This window comes from Cololabis saira, chromosome 21, assembly GCF_033807715.1.
Source record: "Cololabis saira isolate AMF1-May2022 chromosome 21, fColSai1.1, whole genome shotgun sequence".
In the NCBI taxonomy this organism is placed as follows: Eukaryota; Metazoa; Chordata; class Actinopteri; order Beloniformes; family Belonidae; genus Cololabis; species Cololabis saira.
In genome coordinates this window covers 36,816,672-36,840,399 of record NC_084607.1, presented here as the reverse complement: position 1 = coordinate 36,840,399, position 23,728 = coordinate 36,816,672, and the positions used below count along the sequence as shown (strand labels likewise).

At 46.2% G+C, this 23,728-nt stretch overlaps 1 protein-coding gene across 2 annotated transcripts in view; it reads left to right on the top strand.

The window, feature by feature from the left end:
• The window catches only part of tanc2a (tetratricopeptide repeat, ankyrin repeat and coiled-coil containing 2a), a 78,207-nt gene that overhangs the window by 32,399 nt on the left and 22,080 nt on the right, over positions 1 to 23,728 (top strand). For both annotated transcript variants that reach the window (XM_061711054.1, XM_061711053.1), the window contains 16 exons: positions 4,439 to 4,578; positions 5,558 to 5,726; positions 6,740 to 7,057; positions 8,537 to 8,662; positions 9,948 to 10,214; positions 11,981 to 12,123; positions 12,564 to 12,795; positions 15,471 to 15,643; positions 16,823 to 16,903; positions 16,990 to 17,190; positions 17,323 to 17,457; positions 18,559 to 18,755; positions 19,778 to 19,886; positions 21,445 to 21,567; positions 21,743 to 21,880; positions 21,965 to 22,063. In XM_061711054.1, the coding sequence (XP_061567038.1) occupies positions 4,439 to 4,578; positions 5,558 to 5,726; positions 6,740 to 7,057; positions 8,537 to 8,662; positions 9,948 to 10,214; positions 11,981 to 12,123; positions 12,564 to 12,795; positions 15,471 to 15,643; positions 16,823 to 16,903; positions 16,990 to 17,190; positions 17,323 to 17,457; positions 18,559 to 18,755; positions 19,778 to 19,886; positions 21,445 to 21,567; positions 21,743 to 21,880; positions 21,965 to 22,063 (2,651 nt within the window). The remainder of the gene's footprint in view (positions 1 to 4,438; positions 4,579 to 5,557; positions 5,727 to 6,739; positions 7,058 to 8,536; positions 8,663 to 9,947; positions 10,215 to 11,980; positions 12,124 to 12,563; positions 12,796 to 15,470; positions 15,644 to 16,822; positions 16,904 to 16,989; positions 17,191 to 17,322; positions 17,458 to 18,558; positions 18,756 to 19,777; positions 19,887 to 21,444; positions 21,568 to 21,742; positions 21,881 to 21,964; positions 22,064 to 23,728) is intronic.

The window sequence follows — 23,728 nt, the reverse complement described above, 5'->3', positions numbered from 1 at the left end:
TGTCAGTCCTTGTTCCAGGGTCGACTCCACTTCCGGGAAGGTTTGCTGCTGCGTTGTCATGGCTAAGTCATCTGCATCCTTCTGGTCGGGGCTGGTCGTTGGTGTAAATGTTGAATAGGAGAGGTGCCAGGACGCTGCCCTGCGGCAGTCCGTTGTTCTGGTGGAACCATCTGCTTTTTTTATTGTTGAGTGTGATGTAGAACATCCGGTTGCTCAGGAGACATCTTATAATGTTGCACAGTTTAGCATCCGCTGTGAGGTCGAAAGGTTTTTTGATCAGCAGCCTGTGTTGGACAGTGTCATAAGTTGCCGAAAGATCAACAAAGGCAGCGCCTGTTATCAGCTTCTTCTGGTAGCCGTCCTTGATGTACTGGGTGAGGTTTAGCAGTTGGCCTGTGCAAGATTTTCCAGGTCTAAATCCAGCTTGATCTGTGATTAGCTCAGTGTCTATCTGGGGGGATAGTCGACTAAGGAGTAGTCTCTCAAACAGTTGTAGGTAGTGCAAAGTAGGGAGATGGGCCGGTAGCTTGAGGTTGGGGTCTTTTCCAGGTTTTAGGAGAGCGATGGTGATGGCTTTCCTCCAGATCGTTGGTATATGCTGGGTTTGTAGACAGGTGTTATACATGTCCAGGAACCATTGTTTGGCGGCTGGGCCTAGGTGTGTTCTCATCTCAGACAGTATTTCTTTGGGGCCCGCAGCTTTTCCCGGCTTCATGGTGTTTATTCCTGCTTCAAACTCTTCATGGGTGAAGGGCTTGGTTAGGATGGACATGTTCTGCTGATTGCCCGAGATGGTGGTGAGATGGTGTTGTCCTTTGGCCCTGCGCTTCGCGGCTCTTCTCCTGTTGGCCACCAGTTGGCTCCCAACCTGGTTTGGTGTTACATCGGATATAGCAGGTGGTGTGATCTTGTCACCGTTTAATTTCTGAATTGTAGACCAGGGTTTTTTGCTGTTCTGAGTCATGTTGATGTTCTCTACAAGATCCTTCCAGGCTTTCCGCCTCTCCTCCCCTAAGGAGTCCATGAGTGCATTGCTGAGATCACTGGTGGTGTCTGAGAACGGGTCTTTTTGGAACTCTGTTGCATAGCTCTCTAGCAGTTGTGATGACTCCCCCTGTCAGGCCTGCAATGTATTCCTTTTGGCATCCACGTGGGATGTGTGCGCGAGCAGTCTTCTTTACAGCCTGAACGAGCATGGTGTAGTTGTCAGGTGTTGGTTCAGTGTCTGTTAGAGTCTTTTACATTCCCTCGCTATACTCATCCCACGTGGCCTTCATGAGGTTGAAACGGCGTCGAAAGGGTACTTGGGACTTTGTGATGGCAGGTTTGATTGTGACTGAGATTGGTCGGTGCTGTGACTTGGGGAGGGGTTTCAGCACCGCTTTTCCAGACAGGTGTGCTAGTCTCTGGCTGACAAAACACAGGTCAGGGTTGTAGCCTCTTCTCCAGCGGCAGCTGTTGAAGGACTTGGGGAGTTTAGAGTTGTGAATGAGCTCCAGCTGCATGCCTGACTTAAAAATAAACTCAAACCTGAATGTCATGCATGGATGGATGGGTGGATGGATGGATGGATGGATGGATGGATGGATGGGTGGATGGATGGATGGATGGATGGATGGATGGATGGATGGATGGATGGATAGATGGATGGGTGGATGGATGGATGGATGGATAGATGGATGGGTAGATGGATGGATGGATGGATGGATGGATGGGTGGATGATGGATGGATGGGTGGATGATGGATGGATGGATGGGTGGATGATGGATGATGGATGGATGGATGGGTGGATGATGGATGGATGGATGGATGGGTGGATGGATGGATGGATGGGTGGATGATGGATGGTTGGATGGATGGATGGATGGTTGGATGGATGGATGGGTGGATGGATGGATGGATGGATGGGTGGATGATGGATGGTTGGATGGATGGATGGGTGGATGGACGGATGGATACAAACATATCAGAGGAAAGGAGGAATAGTGAAACGAGCAAAGAAATTGTCCAGATGGGAATACATGTAGAAGCAGGAAACAGGACTGTGGATGATGGGAGGAAGAATCAATGAAAGGAGGGAAAGTAGAACAAGGATGTGGATGAAAAACAGATGGGAACAGAACAAAGAAAGGAAGGATGTTCAAAAGGCAAAAAGGGATGGGGAGGAGGAGATGAAGTGAGATCCAAATTTGGAAAGAAAAATGGAAGACAAGAAGAAGAGATGATGGACAGACAAATGAAAGAACGGCTTAGGGCATCAGCACTAGAATGCTCAGCAAGACAGAAATGGAAAAGTCTGACTTCTCCATCTGATCTTTCCATTTGATTTTATTCTTCTAAAAACGTTTCACTTACCCTGTCATTGACTAACCACACATGCACGCCTGTTTTCAGTGCTCGTACAGTCACATGGTCTGTTTCTGCTGGCTGGGTCGTCAGAGTGCATGTCTGAGTCCTGCATGTGTCTGCTGTAGACAGCAGTCAGCACTTCAACACTGTAATTATACTCCAGAGACGAGCACGCTCCTGCACGGGAGGTGCACACCACCCGGACAGATCTGGGCCACCATAGTGAAAGTGTTCCGGTGGAGATCAATCAATTAAAGTGGAGATCAATCCATTCATGTGGAGATCAACCAATTCATGTGGAGATCAATCCATTCATGTGGAGATCAACCAATTCATGTGGCGATCAATCAATTAAAGTTGAGATCAATCCATTCATTGCGAGATCAATCAATTCATGTGGCGATCAATCAATTAAAGTTGAGATCAATCATGTGGAGATCAGTTAATTTATGTGGAGCTCAATCAATTCATATGGAAATCAGTTAATTCATGTGGAGATCAATTAATTCATGTGGAGATCAATCAATTCATGTGGAAATCAGTTAAAGTAATTTGAGTGAAAGAGTTGAAGCTTCTACAGCCTGGAATCCAAAAACAGTTGGCAGACGTTTCCATGGTTTCTCCGGAGACTGCAGAAACACCAGAGGGCTGTTCTTCTTCTGGCCAGGCTGGCAAACACATTCCCAACCCTAACCTAACCCTAAACCCTAACCCATCCCTAACCCTAACCCATCCCTAACCCTAAACCCTAAACCCTAACCCTAAACCCTAACCTAAACCTAACCCTAACCCTAACCCTAACCCACCAGAGCTGGGACAGGGAGGCGTTGGGGCTTCGCACTGCTGCACTCCGTCACGTCGTTTTCGGTGTGGAAGACACCATGAATGAGTTGTTCAATTCAATTCAATTCAATTTTATTTATATAGTGTCTAATACAACAGATGTTGTCTCTAGACGCTTTCCAGAGATCCAGAACATTGTCCGGTTTCACACTTCAAGACAACAAGATGATAACAGCGTCATCATTGCTGTACGTTCTGGTTTCAAAGTCCTCCGCACACGCTCTGTTGAGGACAGTCCAGTCCAGGCACACTGTTCTTCCTCAAGGCTGAATTCTGTGATTGGTTCGCTTGGTAGCAACGCGTTCCGGTTCCAGTTTGTAAAGCAGTAGTGAACTTTCAGCGCTCTTTTCTTCGTGTGTGTGTGATTTTTTTTTTTTTGGGGGGGTTGTTTTGGTCTTTTGCACAATAGTCGTCCTTATCTCTTTGATTCACTCAGTACGTTTACATGCAGCAGTTCAATCGGGTTTCTGATCGTATAAGACTTCGTTCAGACTTTTAAACTGCATATAAACACCTTAATCCTATCTACTTCGGACCTATTTCGGACCTATATCGGACATTTAATAGTCAGAAACAACACCTAGATAATATGTTCATAGTCAGAATTTTAACGCCATGTATACGGAGACATCGGATATTGCAGTCTGAGCATGCTGGAAAATTTCCTCTGGGGGGGATTCACCCGGAAGTGAAAGGAGACGCGTCGTTCTTCTATCATCACTGCAGCCAAAAGATCTGTTGTTCTTTTCATAGACATAACTAAGAGGTACATAATGCACGAAATATACGTTGCTGTAGCCTGGTTGTCCTAATAGTTGTCCTTATCTCTTTGATTCACTGTGACCGGAAAAGCCGGAAGCTAAACAAAGTATCAACTAGTGCTCTGGGGGGGTACTGCACCGTGGAGAAATGGAGTGACGGAGAAGTCTGAAGGGTTCACGACGGCGTCACGGCAACAGCGTAGGTTCTGCATTGGTTTAACGCAGGACCTTAAACCAGGCTTTAGTCTGGTGTGGGAAGGGGGGGGTTGGATGTACGTCAGTCCATAAATCAGTCCTCCGTCCATGCTTGTGTGCCGGACAAGGACACCTGTCCCATTACACGGTCGAGAGCAGCGATCACTTGAGTTAGGACGGACTGTGCACGTCCACTCTCTGGCTGAGCATCGGAATGGCATCAGGATATTTTCAAACGCATCAAGAGCATTTCCTAGTTTGTCTGACAAGCGATTCCCTCCCCCTGCAGATGAGGGCGAGGAGCTGGGACCGCCCCCTTCAGTGGACGAGGCGGCTGACGCTTTGATGACCAGGCTGGGCTTCCTGCTGGGGGACAAGGTGGTGGGGGGGGAGTCGGGCTCTCCTTACCCCGGCGCTGATGATGGACAGGTATCCACTCCACACTCCCACCCGTCAGTGTTGTTGGTCACAAGGGCTTTCTCAGCGATGAGTGATTTTCCCCTCCTGTGATACAACGTCAGCATGTGAGTCAGAAGTCATTGAAAATGCCCGGACGGACATGTGTGACTACGTTTACATGCAGTCAAAATTCGGGTTATTGCTAATATTCCGGTTACTGAAACATTCGTAATATTCCGTTTACATGGTAATTAATCATTTGGGATATCTGGATCAAACCAGCGATGCACGGAGAACGTGATGACGCAATTCCCCTCATTTCTGCTTCTTTTTCCTGTATTCAAATTCAAAACAAATGCTGCTTTGTGCAACTTTTCTCTCACCTTCTTGTAAATCTTCTATCCCGGTACTTTCTACCGTCTACAAATGCAGAAATGTTCATATCCTTCATTACATTTATGAAGTGATTAGTCTCCTCCTGGTCTTGTGTTTCTCCGTGTTTATAAGAACTTCCTGGACTCAAAAGACCAGGATTCCTTGTGAACAGAGCATGTGCAGAAAACAAATTCCTGTTCCGTTTGATGGGGATATTCCGTTTGGCGTTTACATGACCCAATATTCGGGTTTTAAAAGGAGTAACCCAGGGCTCATATTCAGGTTTTTAAAAACCAGAATATGAGCAAATTTGGGTTATTCAAAGGGGTTATTGGTGTTTACATGGCCGTGCAAAACCGGGTTATTGCTAATATTCGGGTTTTAAAAGGGTTATTGATGCATGGAAACACAGTCTGTGATGTCACAGGTGCACCAGGGATTAGAGGTGTGAACGCAACATACCTGACAGAAGAGGAGGAAAACGTAGCTGTAAAAATTGACGTTTCTTTGTATGGAACATATTTCATCTTTTAATGTGTTTCAAAGCTTAAACTGTAAAATACAAAATTAATTCCTAAATGCGCGGATATTTATTGGTTCACGTGTGTAAAAAGCCCTGCTTTGTCCTCCACAGAGGATCTCTCCTTCGTCCAGCCTGGCGAGCAGCGACACCTCCCCCTGCTCCACGCTGCAGCCGCCTGCAGGGGGGGAGGGCAGCAATAACAGCAAGCATGTCTCCTCCACCCACGCCTCCGTCACCTCCCCCAGCTCCACGCTGGAGAGCAGGGACAGCGGCATCATAGGTGAGACAGGATGGATCTGGAGACTTGTTGATGAGCTGCTCATCCAGCTGCAGCGTCCGCCGTTACCAACCTCCGCCTGCATGTCTGCCTGGCCGTACCACACCTCCATCCGCTGCTACTGGGAGAACAATGCTTGTAATTGGATTTTCACATCACTTCCAGGGATGATGGAAGCTGGAAAGCGCCTAGAGACAACTTCTGTTATAATAGACGCTATATAAATAAAATTGTAGGGCAGCACGGTGGCTTAGTGGTTAGCACTGTTGCCTCACAGCAAGAAGGTCCCCGGTTCGACTCCCAGGACTTTCTGTGTGGAGTTTGCATGTTCTCCCCGTGCTTGTGTGGGTTCTTCCTCCTGTCACGTGTGGGGGTAAGGTGTGGACCCAAACGCAGGAGAGAGAGGGAGGTCGGAGGCAGGAGTTCTCAAAAACAAAAGGATTTATTCCACAACTGGTAAAAACAAAAGCACTGCTTGGCAGGATCTAAACTCAACAGAAACAGGAATCCAAAAAACCCGGGGAAACATGGAGGGAACAAACAGTACGGACCGACAGGGAACAAGGGAATGACAAGACCAGATATACCCAGGGGATAACGAGACACGACGAGACACAGGTGCAGACACAATCAGGGCAGATGGGAAACAGGAGGGACAGAACTGAAACTCAAACTGGGGGGAAGTGTCAAACCCTGTCCAAACAGTCCAAAAACATGCATATTAGGTTAATTGATGATTCTAAATTGCCCGTGTGAGTGTGCATGGTTGTTTGTCTCTATATGTGGCCCTGTGATGGACTGGCCACCTGTCCATAGCTGGGATAGGCTCCAGCAGACCCCTGTGACCCTGCAAAGGATAAAGCGGGTATAAATGATGGATGGATGGATGGATGTTGTTGCACGCCGGCTCAGTCAGAGCTGGGTGTCCACCGTTCTCAGCTTTCAGACCGTTCTCAGACCGACAACAGCTCCCCCTACGAGACCCTCCCAGCTCACATGCTCATTGTTTCTTCCAGCCACCCTGACGAGCTACTCGGCTGACTCGGCTGCAGAGCGGGACGACGGCTCCAGGTTCCCTGCTGACGGTTACCATAGCAACAGCCTCCACCTCTGGCAGCAGGGCCGGCCGGTGGTGGCCTCCACCTCGTCTTCCTGCGTCGTGACAGGAAGTGGCACAAACGACAGCCTGCTCTGTCGGGCAGAGGACAACATGTCCGCCTCCACCTACAGCCTCAACAAACTCCACCCAGACAGAGGCCCCGGCTCCACCCCAGACAGAGGCTCCACCCACTCCATCACTCTCAACCTCATCCCCCGCCCTAACTCTGTCGCTGGTGAGATTTCACACACACGCACACACGCACACGCACGCACGCTCGCACGCACACACACACACGCACGCACACACACACACACACACACACACACACACACACGCACGCACGCACACACACACACACACACACACACACACACACTTTCCTGTGAAGAAGGAAGTCCGTGGCTCGTCTTTAACCCTTGTACTGTCTTTGGGTCAAAATGACCCAATTCTTCTATCCTTCTTTCCTCCTGCTCTCTCCTTGCTTTCCTTTTTCCTCCTTTTTTACCCTCCTTTACTCCTTTTTCTTCCTACCTCCCTTTCGTCATTCGTTCCTTTATTACCTTCTTTGCTTTTCCTCCCTTCTTTCCATCTCTTCTCCCTTCTTTCCTCCCTTCCATCTTTTCACCCTTCCTTACTCCCTTTCCTACTTCCTTCCTTCTTTCCTTCTTTTCTCCTTTCTTCCTTCCTTCCATCTTTTCTCCCTTCCTTACTCCCTTTCCTACTTCCTTCCTTCCTTCCTTCTTTTCTCCTTTCTTCCTTACTTCCTTCTTTCCTTCCTTCCATCTTTTCTCCCTTCCTTCATTCCTCCTTTTCTCCCTTCCCCTCCCTTGACCCAGAGACAGCACCAGGGGTAACAGCAGTGAGCTGAGCTGTGGGTGTACCAGAGCTGGCAGGGATGAGCAGAAAAGCAGCCAGAGCATCCTGAGGACTTTCAGGCCCCGTTTACACATAGCAACAACTCTGGTGTTTTCATGCGTTTTGGCCGTTCGTTTACACAAAAACGAAGGTCAAAGTCACCAAAAACCATCATTTCTGAAAACCTGACCAAAGTGGAGATTTGCAAAAACTCCGTCTTCACGTTTGCTTGTAAACGGAGAGAAACGGACATTTAGGCTTCAGAACGTCACATTATGCAACAGAAACTTCACCAGCGTCATGAGTGACACCTGTGGTTACAATTAGTTTGTAACCGTCAATATTTTCTTGTATTTTACCTGTTTTATATTCTAACGTCACACTTAAAAGTAACTCCACTTCTCTGTCACTCCAAACCAAAGACTCTGGTTCATCTTGGAAGTAACTGGAAGTTACTCGTGTCATTTGTTGATGTTTTTTTCCAGGATTCTGATTGGCTAGCATGACTTTATCTTCTCGTTACACTGCCCCCTGTAGGTTTGGCTGCTCATAGCACCTTAACAGATATTTATGCGGGTTCGTGTAAATGATGGTATAAGAAGTGGACGGCTGTCTCCGGAAGGACAACCCGCTGACCAGCCGGGGCGTGGTCATTGTCGGCAACATGCATGCATTGGAATCATTGTCAAAGCTCACCCACATTCACCAGGTTTGGAGTTGTGCAGTCCTCAGGATCCTCTTTACAACAAGGTTGCTAGGCAACCGGCGGCAACAACAGGAAGTCATCCCTCCTGGTCAGGAAGTGGAGCAGAAACCTCAGTAGCAACACTTTCCTCTCCTCTCCCTGTTTCTCCAGCGACCAGTTCTGCCCATCTGGAAGATCTGGCTTATCTAGACGAGCAGCAGAGGTGTTTCCCTTCCAGGACGCGCCTCCGGACGCCCAGACAGAACTCTGTCCGTCAGAGCAGACAGAACCCCAGAGGTGAAGGACGCCCGCTCTGCACAGTTATCACCATAGACATGTCTCCTCCTCCTTCCATGGAGCTGCTGTGATACGTCAACGTCGCCGCCATATTGGATGTTCAAGACTGCACTGTAAACTGATACAAGTAAATGGACTTATTTTCATAAAGTGCCTTATATACAAAGAAATGTACGTTTTACGTCTCATTTATTCATTCACACATGCACTAATATACTTGGGAAACAGTTAGGCACCAAATATAATATATTTCATTTTCTCAGGTGGCAAAAATAAGAACTTTATTGATCCCACATAGGAGTAATTCATGTTATATCAGCTATAGAGAACAAGGTAGTGCCGAAAAACAATATATATCCCCCCTCACAAAAATAAGAAAAATAGAGAAACATATTTTCTCATCAACAAAACAAAAAAAAAAAATTTCAAATAACAAAATAAAACTAAAAACAATAATATTTGATCAATTTTTCAGACAATAAAATAACATGTTTTGTTGATGAGAAAATATGTTTCTCTATTTTTCTTATTTTTGTGAGGGGGGATATACAGGACTGTCTCAGAAAATCTGAATATTGTGATTTTCTGTAATGCAATTACAAAAACAAAAATGTCATACATTCTGGATTCATTACAAATCAACTGAAATATTGCAAGCCTTTTATTATTTTAATATTGCTGATCATGGCTTACAGCTTAAGAAAACTCAAATATCCTATCTCAAAAAATTTGAATATTCTGGGAATCTTAATCTTAAACTGTAAACCATAATCATCAATATTAAAATAATAAAAGGCTTGTAATATTTCAGTTGATTTGTAATGAATCCAGAATGTATGACATTTTTGTTTTTTTAATTGCATTACAGAAAATAAAGAACTTTATCACAATATTCTAATTTTCTGAGACAGCCCTGTATATTGTTTTTCGCCACTACCTTGTTCTCTATAGCTGATATAACATGAATTACTCCTATGTGGGATCAATAAAGTTCTTATTTTTGCCATCTGAGAAAATTAAATATATTATATTTGGTGCCTAACTGTTTCCAAGTATATTAGTGCGTGTGTGAATGAATAAATGAGACGTAAAACGTACATTTCTTTGTAGAAAGGCTCTTTATGAAAATAAGTCCATTTACTTGTATTAGTTTACAGTCTTGAACATCCAATATGGCGGCGGCGTTGACGTATCGCAGCAGCTCCATAGGAGGATACGTTTATATGTCTATGGTTATCACGTCATTCTCCCCAGCTTCACTGCCACTCCTCTCTTTGTCCTGCAGTCTGCTTCACTCCCTCTCTCAACCTGAAGCCGCTCCAGTTTGAAGTCCCCGGCGTGTCGTCTGATTGGCTGTTCACCGGGAGGGAGTGGCTCTTCCAGGAAGTGGACGGCTGTCTCCGGAGGGACGACCCGCTGACCAGCCGGGGCGTGGTCATCGTCGGCAACATGGGCTTTGGAAAAACAGCCATCGTAGCCCGCCTGGTCGCACTCAGTTGCCATGGAAACCGCATGTGGCCGAGCACTCCGGGCAACCAGACCACGCCTAGATGTGAGTACAGACGGACGGAGCGGTGGATGTGCAGGGATGGGAGCAGTAATGGAATATACAGGACCGTCTCAGAAACTTAGAATATTGTGATAGGGTTCTTTATTTTCTGTAATGCAAAAATGTCATGCATTCTGGATTCATTACAAATCAACTGAGCGGTCCAGACGCACCTGAACTCACCGGGAACGTGAGCCTTGTTCTTGGCCAGTTACGTTGGCAGCAGCTGTGAACGCAGCTCTGCGGCTTTTCCACTACAATCCAGCACCTGCAGCAGAAGTAGGAGGTTGGAGGAAGCTGCTGTGACGTATTTGATTGTGTCTAAACGGAGAAGACAACAACACTAAAGATGTACAGCAGGGGTCGGCAACCCAAAATTTAAAAGAGCCATATTGGACCAAAAACACAAAAAACAAATATGTCTGGAGCCGCAAAAAATGAAAAGTCTTGTATCAGCCTTAGAATGAAGACAACACATGCTGCATGTTTCTATATTAGTTAGAACTGGGGGAAGATTTATTTTTTCATTATGCACAAAAAAGTCGAAATGTCGAGAAAAAAGTCAAAATTTTGAGAAGAAAAAAGTCAAAATGTCGAGATTAAAAAGGAAAGGAAAAAGGAAGAAGAAAATAGAAAAGAAAAAAGGAAAAAAAGAAGAGAAAAAAGGAAAAAAAGAAGAGAAAAAAGGAAAAAACAAGAGGAAAAAAAAAGGTCAAACATTTTTTAAAAAGCTCCAGGAGCCACTAGGGCGGCGCTAAAGAGCCGCATGCGGCTCTAGAACCGCGGGTTGCTGAGCCCTGGTGTAGAACATGCAGAAGATGATAGATGTGCTGCTGGGTCTGTGGCTTGTGTTCGATATCAAGTTAAAAAATTGAGAGAGTGAGAGAAGCTTCAAGCGGCAACGCTTTTTAATTTTGTTAGTTTGTCTCGTTGCTGCTGAAAAGTCAGCTGGAGCCGTGAGCAGCTATGAAGAGACAGAGCTCCTGGTAGATCTGGTCGTTCCTTATCTCCGTCTAGATCTTTTTAATTCTCTCCTCAGCACCAGGTTTATGAACATATGACCCTCAGAGTTGGATCATGAAACAGACTTTTGCTGCCGTTGCTGGTTGAATAAAATGAACCAGAATCCGTCAGAGTCTCTTTCTCTGATTTCCTCCTCCTGACTCAGACGTCTGACTCCAACCCCCCGACCAATCGGTGGTCTGTAGTGTGATGATGTCAGATACAGCCCACTCAGCAGCTTAGAACCTCGGCAGAATAGATACAGAAAAGTATCTACTCTGCACGTTAGACCCCTAGAGGAGAAGAACCAAACCGAGTGGAGTCGGTACACACTGGCCCTAGCGCTGAACCCTTCAGGTCACAGAGACACCTTTTCTGTGCTCCTAATCAACACAACTGTTTCTGCACATTCCTTTAGTGGTCCCAGACGGGGGGGGGGCTGAAGTTGAACATTCTAATGCAGGCGGAGAAACAAAACCCCGGCCCGGTTCTGGTAGAGGAAACTCAGCTGGCAGCAGCTCAGCCCACACTTCTCCCCCTACCACCCCCAGTGAGCTGGAAAACAACCTCATTCATGCACTCATTCATCTGAAGAAAGAGCTGAATCATCCTACATTAGCCTGTACAATCCATCAGTGTCAGAGCCAGAACCAGAACCAGAACCAGAACCCAGAGGCCGAGCCAACAAGACCCCCCTGGAGCATGCAGGGGGGGGGGGGGGGGACCAGGGGGGGTAACATCTTATAACATGTTGACTGGTGTTGCAGACGTGGAGCCAGTTCCTCTCCATCATGACTCCCTGGGAAGAGCAGGAGGAGGAGGAGGTGAAGAAGGAGGTGGAGGAAGCTGTCCGCCCACCCCAGAGATGAGGAGGAGGCAGGAGGAGGCGCTGAGGAGGCTCGCTGGACAGGTAAGCATGTCAAACACTAGACTACTGGAAGGCTCTTGTGGATCTGGACTTGCACCTCCAACACTGACTACGTTTACATGCAGTCAAAACTGGGGTTAAGGTCAATATTCCGGTTACTGAAACATTGAGAATAATCTGTCCTAAATGCAGGCATTGTGACGTAGAATTGTCAAATTGGTTTGATTCACCGCACGAATCGGCACAGATTAATTTCTTATTCTGTATTTGACCCGGTCTTTGTACGTTTTGACCGTATAGAAATGTAATTCTTGCCATTTTAAGAATGAGATGTACCTGCTGTACTCTACTGCCCTTACTTTTTAACAACTTGTGCTTTTTATTATTTTACCTCTTTGAATGACCTTGTGTTGAATTGTGCTGTACAAATAAACCTGCCTTGTGCCCGTGGGCCCCGCTCCTCTGATCTCTGGTTCCTGCAGGTGGTGTCGTTCCACTTCTGCCAGGCCGACAACTGCCACACCTGCCTGGTGCCGGAGTTCGTCCACAGCCTGGCGGCCATGCTGAGCTCCGCGCCGCAGCTGGCCGCCTACCGGGAGCTGCTGCACGAGTCCCCGCAGCTGCAGAGCACGCTCAGTTTGCGCTCCTGCATCCAGGACCCCAGTACAGCCCTGCAGAGGGGAATCCTGGACCCCCTGGACGCTCTGCACAGAGGTACTAATAATATATTATATTACAAATAATAGCAGCAGTGTGCGAAATACCCATCCATATTCGGGGGGGTCCCTAACTTTTATCCCGGTTTTTTTCCCATTTTTACCACCCCGTGCTCCTACCTACTGACAGTCCTGGGCATTGCCATCCTCTACCAACCCCGGGAGTTCCTGCACTGAGCTCAGGTCTCCTCCTTAACCTGAGGAGTGAGCAGGCCGCATGTTTTCACCAGACAGGGTGGGGCTTCTCCGGCCGGACGTAGCGCGTGGAAGGATCACGTTATTCCGGCCGGATCCTCCCCACCCCATCTGGCGCCCCGGTTGGCCAGAGGGGGCATGTATAGCCCAGGACTGTGTGCATGTTTTTGTGAGGGTAGCTCCCATTAACTACCCAGGGGAACACGGGGAGAACATGCAAACTCCACACAGAAAGATCCTTTCGCCAACCCCACCCATGGTGTGGGCACTGAAGTCATGGGGGAACTAACACGCACTTCAGCACCCACAGCGTCCCCCGGCGGGAATCGAACCCAGGACCTTCTTGCTGTGAGACCGCTGCACTACCAGCTGCGCCACCGTGCCCCCCCTTTTTTTTTTTTTTAAACAGTGTGGCCCTATACAATAAACCAATACAATCAGCCTACTATAGCCTATGACAAATACACCCACACTTTTAACCATTTTAGATGCACATTGTTTTACTAACAGGAGGCAAAATTGTGCATTACGATGCAGAATGTTATTTACAAATTAAATCTGATAATTAAAATAAATAAAAGACATTAATTGGCACCACACTGGTGCACAGTGCACTTAATGAATAAATGCCAGGTATAAGACACTGGCGCACGACCAGTGCATTGCAGAAATGAATAAACAAATAAAATAGGCTAATGTATTTTTTTAGATAAATAAAAAAAAATACAATGAAAAGGAATTGTGCATTCAAATAACAGTAATAACAACAAATGCCACCATCGGAGACGTGCAATCAGTGCACTTAAACAGATCCTCAGCCTGCACAATGATGACTGATTATTTAACGTTGTGTAACCATCCAGGAAATTATGTTTTAACACAGCTGTGTGAACAAATTCACAAACTCCACTCATAACAGGTCATCACGCAAAATAAAAAAAAAAAAACATGATGGCTCTCAACAGGTGGGTTCACGCAGCTTACACATTCACAAATCACACTCATAACAGGCCATAACGCACAATAATAATAACAAAAAAAAAACAAAAACATTATCTCTCAGGTGGGTTCAGGCCATATTAGGCAGGCTGGCCTCTTACCTTACGTTAAAGCAAGTCACTGCAGCAGCGGGGACGCAGTAGCAGCGGGGGCGCAGTAGCATGTGCCCCGGAGCGTTAGGCCTCGACTTACCTTCCTTCACCAGAGGGGGAGAGGAACGGGACCCTCTGTTGTGACATTGTCTCTCTCTTCATCTCTGGCTGACACTCACACCTTTTTTGATGTGAACCCAAAGTGTGCAAGTGACACACTCTGAGTTAGCTTCCGCTTAGCCATGTTATTGTGGCATCTCAATTAGCCGGTCATTGCGCTGTGCTGGCGCACATGGCTAATTTGGCGCACATGGCTAATTTGCATACATAAAGGTGCAGGGCTTGTGTTAAACCAATAAAAGTTTTGAATTGTAAATACTTGATATGGCGATCTCTTAAACATATTTAATTGACCATTAGTGACAGTCACATTATCATATTATATTATATAGCCTAATTCATTTATTTTTTTGATAACATTGAGACCCCCCCTAAATTTGGCTTTTGAGTCCTTCAGGGGGGCTCAAGGGTGAATCAGGGGGGCTCCGACCCCCCCGAACCCCCTCGTATTTCGCCCTCTGAATAGCAGTGACCAAAACACCTGCAGAAATACTGCAGGAATGACATAGCAGCAGTTAAATGCAGGCTTCTGTAAGCTTTAAATATCCACTGGGCTTACATCAAATACATCAAAACACAACAATAAAAAACACTTTTCTGAACTTATCAATATGACTCTGTCCTTCACAGGATAAGTAAGCTGGATCACTGCAAAAACTCACAATCTTAACAAGAATATTTGTCTTATTTCTAGTTAAAATGTCTCATTTTAGTACAAGAGTCTCATTACACTTAAAACAAGACTCATCACTGGAAAAAACAACAATTTTCACCTGTTTCAAGTAGATTTTCACTTGAAATAAGTAGAAAAATCTGCCAGTGGAACAAGATTGTTTTGCTTGTAATAAGAAGATAAATCTTGTCTCACTGGCAGATTTTCCTACTTATTTCAAGTGAAAATTTACTTGAAACAGGTGAAAATTGTCAAATAAGTTATTTTTCTGGTGTTATTTTTCTGGTGATGACTCTAAATGTTGAAATAGCAGTAAAACCACATTCATTGATGAAATGGCATAAGGGATGGAAAGGAGGGATGGCAGTTTTACAGGGGGGATGATTTGGACCATTTTTATTTCAGGGGGGGATGATTTGGACCGTTTTTATTTCAGGGGGGGATGATTTGGACTGTTTTGATTTCAGGGGGGATGCCATCCCCCCTCATCCCCCCTCATCCCCCTTTATCCCCCCTCAACTCTAGTACTGGGTACCAGAGACGCTCGGCTCTGCTCAGTAACGCCGACGCTGACGCGTTGATGTTTTCTTTCAGAGAGGAAGTTTCACGTGGAGGCGGCCGGTCTGATTGTACTGATCGATGGATTAAACGAGGCAGAGTTCCACCGGCCGGACTACGGACACACTCTGACCTCCTTCTTGTCCAGAAACATCCTGAAGTTTCCCTCGTGGTTGAAGGTGATCTGCACGGTCAGGACCGGCCAGCAGGTACGCACGCTCTCACACAGGAAACGCTCCGAGAGGGAACCAGGGAGAAAGTTTAGAGCTTAAGCTCTTGCGCTCTCCCAATGCTTATATTCAATTCAATTTTATTTATATAGCGTCTAATACAACAGATGTTGTCTCTAGACGCTTTCCAGAGATCCAGAACATGAACATAAACATAAACATAAACCCCCGAGCAATTATTACATAAACAATGGCAGGTAAAAACTCCCCTAATGGGAGAAAAACCTTAAGCCAAACAGTGGCAAGAAAAACTCCCCTTTAGGAGGGAAGAAACCTTGAGCAGGACCAGGCTCATAAGGGGGGACCCTCCTGCCGAGGGCCAGACTGGTGGGTCAGCGACGTCAGCAGCACAGCAGGCAGGTGGAAGCAGCAACGGGATGACGGGGGGTGGGGACAGCAGGCAGGTGGAAGCAGCAACGGGATGACCGGGGGTGGGGACCGCAGGCAGGTGGAAGCAGCAACGGGATGACCGGGGGTGGGGACCGCAGGCAGGTGGAAGCAGCAACGGGATGACCGGGGGTGGGGACCGCAGGCAGGTGGAAGCAGCAACGGGATGACCGGGGGGGACCGCAGGCAGGTGGAAGCAGCAACGGGATGACCGGGGGGGGACCGCAGGCAGGTGGAAGCAGCAACGGGATGACCGGGGGTGGGGATGCAACTTTTCTCTCACCTTCTTTTAAATCTTCTATCCCGGTACTTTCTACCGTCTACAAATGCAGAAATGTTCATATCCTTCATTACATTTATGAAGTGATTAGTCTCCTCCTGGTCTTGGTTTCTCCGTGTTTATAAGAACTTCCTGGACTCAAAAGACCAGGATTCCTTGTGAACAGAGCATGAGCAGAAAACAAATTCCTGTTCCGTTTGATGGGGATATTCCGTTTGGCGTTTACATGACCCAATATTCAGGTTTTAAAAGGAGTAACCCAGGGCTCATATTCGGGTTTTTAAAAACCTGAATATGAGCAAATTCCGGTTATTCAAAGGGGTTATTGGTGTTTACATGGCCGTGCATATTCGGGTCGGGTTATTCTCCTAGGCCACCCCTGGGTCACCGCTGATCTGAAGCTCTTTACTTTCAACGCAACAACGTCACTAAAACACAAAACTGAGGTTTTCTCTGAAGTTAAAACTGTATTTGTGTTTTGATTGAATCAGGACATCACTCGGTCTCTTCCTTTCCACCGGATCTCTCTGGACGGGATGGAGGAGAACGACGCCATCGACCAGGACCTGCAGGTGACGCCAGCTGGAACCGGTTCCTGCATCCCTCTGACCTCGTCTCCCTCCCTTCACCTGAACCCCATCCGTCCCTGTTCCTCCAGAGTTACCTGATGCAACGCATTCACAGCAACGCCGAGATCCAGAGCAACGTGTCGCTGAGCAACGGTCGCCTTGACAACACGGCGCTGGCGAAGCTGAGCAGCCACCTGAAGAGCCTGAGCAGAGGCTCCTACCTGTACCTGAAGCTCACGCTGGACCTGATCCAGCGGGGGTTCCTGGTCCTGAAGAGCTCCAGCTTCAAGGTGAGAGGGGGGGCGGAGTGGGGGCCGGGACGGACGCTGATCACACCAGGCTGCTAAATAAAATGTGATTGATTTGATTGATTGATTGTTTGGAGCTACGCTCAGGAAATGTTCTGTTCTGAATGTTTCCAGGTGGTTCCTGTGAGCTTGGCAGAGGTTTACCTGCTCCAGCTCAACATGCGCTTTCCGACCCAGTCATCGTTCCAGAGAGTTCTGCCTCTGCTCAACGTTACCGTGGCCTCGCTGCACCCCCTCACCGAGCAGCAGGTACAAACCTCGTTACCGTGGCGTCTTTGCACCCTCTCACCGAGCAACATGTGAACAGCCAGTTGCACAGTTAATTCAATTCAATTCAATTCAATTCAATTTTATTTATATAGCGTCTAATACAACAAAGTTGTCTCTAGACGCTTTCTAGAGATCCAGAACATAAACCCCCGAGCAGTTATTACATAAACAATGGCAGGTAAAAACTTCCCTAGTGGGAGAAAAGCCTTAAGCCAAACAGTGGAGCTTCTCCAACCTCCTACTTCTGATCTGGGTGTTGAATTGTAATGGAAAAGAAACCAGGCCGAGTAGAGATGAGTAGAGCTGAGTAGGTGCTAGGGATGGGCGGTATGGACTAAAAGATTTATCACGATCATTTCTGGCATTTATCCCGATAACGATAAAAATGACGATAAAAAAAATACCAATTCAACTCCACCTTTTTAACTATAAATTTATCACCACATTCAGTCTTTGGAGCCAAATCACTGCTCTAAAAGATACTAAATACTACTAAACTACACCAATTATTACACCACTCTGGTGGAGACCTCAGCAGCAGCTGTTATATATAATAATATGTTATATATAATAATATATAATTTATAATGTAAAATATATAATAAATTACTTGTTTAGCCATCCTTTGCCCTCACGGTTTTTTTGCAGACTCTGCATATAATAGATGATGTTTGCTCCTCGTCTCTCTTTATAAATCCAAACCAGTTCCAGATAACGGAGCTGGAGCCTCGTTTAACGACGAGCTCCTCGCTCTCAGATCCGCCTTCCGCCATGTTTGTTAAGGCTGATTTATGGTTCTGCGTTAAATCGATTTAACACAGAACCATCAATCAGCTTCACACAAAAACGTCATCAACGGGAATTTATCGTTTTTACCGCGAGATGACAAATTCTTACCGTGGGGAATTCTTTTGATGGTTTATGGTGAACGGTAAAATATCACCCATTCCTAGTAGGTACTAGTGTAAAAGAGCCAGTAGAGGGGTAGGACCAGGTTGTGGCCGTTGCACTTGCCCCAGAAGGTTCCAGGTTGGTAGTTGCACGTGGACCTGCAGCTCTGTTTCTGCTCCTCCCCCCCAGCTGTTCGAGGTGGTGAACGCCGGTTCTCTGAGCGGCGAGGCCATGCAGTGGGGGGAGTTCTCCCAGCGCCTGGAGCAGCTGGCCCCGTTCCTGCTGCGGGAGAGCGACGGCAGCAGGATGCTGAGCCACCCTTCCTTCAGGGAGTGGCTGATGTGGAGGGAGGACGGGCAGGACGACCGCTTCCTCTGTGACCCCAGGTACCCACAACTAATAATATCATATATTACAAATAATAGCAGTGACCAAAACACCTGCAGAAATACTGCAGGAATGACATAGCAGCAGTTAAATGCAGCCTTCTGTAAGCTTTAAATATCCACTGGGCTTACATCAAATACATCAAAACACTACAATAAAAAACACTTTTCTGAACTTATCAATATGACTCTGTCCTTCACAGGATAAGTAACATGGATCACTGCAAAAACTCACAATCTTAACAAGAATATTTGTCTTATTTCTAGTTAAAATGTCTCATTTTAGTAAAACAAATCTCATTACACTTAAAACAAGACTCATCACTGGAAAAAACAACAATTTTCACCTGTTTCAAGTAGATTTTCACTTGAAATAAGTAGAAAAATCTGCCAGTGGAACAAGATTTTTTTGCTTGTAATAAGAAGATAAATCTTGTCCCACTGGCAGATTTTTCTACTTATTTCAAGTGAAAATTTATCAGAGCTGGGGCTCCATTCAAACGTCAAGAATTGATTCGATTCCGATTCTTAAGCTTCAGAATCGATTAACAAGATTTGATTTGATTTTTTCTTGTAATAAGAAGATAAATCTTGTCCCACTGGCAGATTTTCCTACTTATTTCAAGTGAAAATTTACTTGAAACAGGTGAAAATTGTCAAATAAGTTATTGTTCTGGTGTTATTTTTCTGGTGATGACTCTAAATGTTGAAATAGCAGTAAAACCACATTCATTGATGAAATGGCATAAGGGATGGAAAGGAGGGATGGCAGTTTTACAGGGGGGGATGATTTGGACCGTTTTTATTTCAGGGGGGGATGATTTGGACCGTTTTTATTTCAGGGGGGGATGATTTGGACCGTTTTTATTTCAGGGGGGATGCCGTCCCCCCTCATCCCCCCTCATCCCCCCTCATCCCCCCTCATCCCCCCTCATCCCCAGTACTGCCCAGACGCCCCGCCGGAGGACTGATGAGAGCATAGACGTTCCCTCTGAAGCATCTGTGTGTGTTTGTGTCTCCAGGAGCGGCCACACTCTCCTGGCCTTCTGGCTGTGCCGGCAGGAAGGGAAGCTGACCCGGCAGCAGACGCTGGAGCTGGGACATCACATCCTCAAAGCTCACATCTACAAGGTCTTCCCCACACACACACACACGCACGCACAAACACACACTCTGGTCACGGTTACATGATGATTTTTAATTCTGAATTAATTATTCTGAATTAAATAATTCAGAATTAAACTATTTTCCTTCCAGTTTACATGGAAATAGTAATTCTGAATTGAGGTTTACATGGAAACACGTTTGATGGTCTTTCTCCAATTCCTCTCCAGGTCTGGGGGTTGGGAAGGTTCTGATTGGATAGGGGGGGGACCGGAAGTTAAACTACCGGAAGAAAAACTAACTTAGCCGCTACAACTTTGAAAAGCTCACAATTTTGATGTTTCCTGTTTCCATCTGTTCTTTTAATGATTTCTATTTATTAAATAAATGGTCTCTGCTCTTGACCAGCGTTTACTGCTGCTGCATCTGGAAACTTTGTTTGGAAAACCAGCCCAGTGGAATATAAGATCATGGAGACAGACGGGGGAGGGAATGAGCAGAAAGAAAGACCGGAATTAATTTAAAGAGGAATGAGTGTTTACATGATCTGGAATTATTCTATTGGGATTTAAAATCAGAATAAACCAGCCACTTACTTCGGAATTAAGTTTAATTCAGAATGGCCATTTTCATTCGGAATAAGGTGTTTACATGGTAATTTTTACTAATTTTAAATCAGATTTAATTTTAATTCTGAATTAAAGAGGAATTAAAAGTCCCATGTAAACACACTCACTGTGTTCATGTGGTGCCACACACACACACACACACACACACACAGACACACACACACACACACACACACACACACACACACACACACACACACACACTCTCACCTGCCTGTCCTAGCTGTCAATCACAGCTGATCCTGAATCTAACAGTGTAAAGTTTTCTGGTGAGGGTTTAAACATGTGGGACATGTCAGGCTCAACAAGTCCAGGGGTTACTGGTTTTCATTCCCCTCCAAACACACGCACATCTGGAAACATCTGGATAAATCTCTCCCAGTAGTTCAGTGTTGTCTGACACAGGAAGTCCATGGACCGACATGTAAACACATGCATGCCAGAGTGATGCAGCCCCGGATCAGAGAGGGAGAGATGGTTCTCTGACACCACAAACCCACAACTATCTTTGTGTTTTAATAGTTGCTATACGTTCACGGGCCACATCAGATCAGATCAGACCACATCAGATCACATCCCATCACATGAGATCAGATCCTACTGTGTTTCCATGCAGCACAGAGATCAGAACGGCTTCATTTAACACATGATAGCAGGTGATTTGTGATGTGGAGCAAACGCTGGATCCATGAGAGGCAGAGTTTTTATCTCCCGCAGGTGTTTGGAGGATCTCTACTGTGTCAATAAATGCAAATAGTTGACATGTTGGACATGTTGGACAAGATGAGTTTGTTTTTTTCTGTAGGACATGATTTCTTTAAACAATTCAAGGCATGGAGGGAACTTGTTCAGGGTGGTGTGGACGTTCCACCCACACTGTCCCCCACACATACACCTCAAGAGCAGCTCGGCCGGTTTCAGGTGTCCTTCATGTCCCGCTGTCTGTCGTCCTGCAGGGCCTGAGTAAAAAGCTTGGGGTTTCCTCCTCAGTTCTTCAGGGGCTGTGGTTGTCCTACAGCACATCCAGCCTCAGCCCTGTCCTGTCATCACTGCGGAACCTCTACACTCCCAACATCAAGGTACACACTCACACACTCACACACTCACACACTCACACACTGGCTGTAGCCAGGTAACCACGGCAACAGCTGAGCTGACCCCTGACTGTCCCGTGTCTCTGTCCCGTGTCTCTGTCCCGTGTCTCTGTCCTGTGTCTCTGTCCCGTGTCTCTGTCCCGTGTCCCCCCCCCCTCAGGTGAGCAGACTGCTGATCCTGGGCGGGGCAGACGTGGACCACCACAGTGATGTCCTCAGCCACGCCCCCCTGCTGTGTGTCCACGCCCACCTGGGCCACGCCGACGCCGTGCTGCTGCTGCTGGACCACGGAGCCAAGGTGGAGACAAAGCTGTTCTTTTCTGGAGCCAGGTTTCCATGGCAACCGTGCGGTCAACGCTGAGCCTGTGGCGTTGTGTTTCAGGTGGACGCTCAGTCCCACGACGGCTGGACCGCGCTGGGATTCGCTGCAGCGGCCGGTCACCTGGACATCGTCTCCATGCTGAGTCAGCACAGAGCCAAGGTAGCGAGCTCACTCACGCTTCTGCAAGCATCACATGGTTTTGCCCTCACTGGGATTGTGTAGATGAGCTCAGTGATGCTGCAGCTGTCAGAGGTGTAAAACCCTCACCACAACAGTGGCCACGGTTACATGATGTTTTTTAATTCGAAATTACCGTATTTTCCGCACTATAAAGCGCATCTAAAAGCCTTCAATTTTTTCAAAAGCTGACCATGCGCCTTATAATCCTGTGCGCCTTATATATGGATCAATATTGAGCCGTAACAGGTCTCGCAACAATAGACATATATACGTAGACGCCTCATGACATGCTGGAACGTAATCCAGCGTGGCCGCCATATTGGATGGGTCTTGTTGGGTCCAAATCAACATTACATAAATTCATAACGAGGAAAGACACAGAGACTACCTTTGAATGGGTTTTTAGCGCACTCCTGCAGGAAGGGGAGAGCAGAGGAGTGCAGGGCAACGTGTCCCTCATTGAGAACTCCTGAGCTTTCAAAGTTCCTCCCCTCTGCATGATGCTTTTATTAAGAAACTTGACAGGAAATGACCATATAAGGACAGTCAACGGTAAATGGTAGACAGTAGACAATGGGGTGGAAGTGATAACCAGTGATTGATTCCTGACATTACAGTGGTCAGCTGTCACCAGGACAGTCCAAAACCTGAGTAGATCAGGAAGTGGCTGCCGTGACTTCTGTTAGCCAATCATGTGACAGTTTCATAAGGACAAATCAAGTTCAAAGGTTGAATTAACCTCACAGTCTCCTCATTCCAGGCTACACTGGAGTTACAGAGTTACAGTTACAGTTACAGTTACAGCCAGCACACGCAAGAAGCTGCAAAACAGTTCTTTTTCAAGGGTTTTAGCTCCCCAGCCCCAGTTCAAGCCTAACAGGGTAGTATAAGACCCTGGAATGACCTGGATTTATTTTTTTATTTTTTTTATAAATATATTTATTGATATGAGGGCAATAAGAGAAAAGAAAAAAAAAGGGTTGCCGACCGTTGGTCTAATGGATGCATAACGTAACCCCAGCCTCTACTGTAGCGCCTTTTAATGCGGTAAATACGGAAATTATTCCAAATTAAATAATTCCGAATTAAACTATTTTCCTTCGAGTGTACATGGAAATAGTAATTCCGAATTAAGGTTTACATGGAAAACACGTTTGATCGGCTTTATCCAATTCCTCTACAGGTCTGGGGGTTGGGAAGGTTCTGATTGGATAGGGGGCTAAAGTTAAACTACCGGAAGAAAAACTAACTTTGACGCTACAACTTTGAAAAGCTCACAATTTGTGTGTTTCCTGTTTCCATCAGTTCTTTTAATGATTTCTATTTATTAAATAAATGGTCTCTGCTCTTGACCAGCGTTTACTGCTGCTGCATCTTGAAACTTTGTTTGGAAAACCAGCCCAGCGGAATATAAGATCATGGAGACAGACGGGGGAGGGAACGAGCAGAAAGAAAGACCAGAATTAATTTAAAGAGGAATGAGTGTTTACATGATCGCAGAATGATTCTATTGGGATTTAAAATCAGAATAAACCATCCACTTACTTCGGAATTAAGTTTGATTCGGAATGGCCATTTTCATTCAGAATTAGGTGTTTACATGGTAATTTTTACTCATTTTAAATCGGATTTAATTTTAATTCT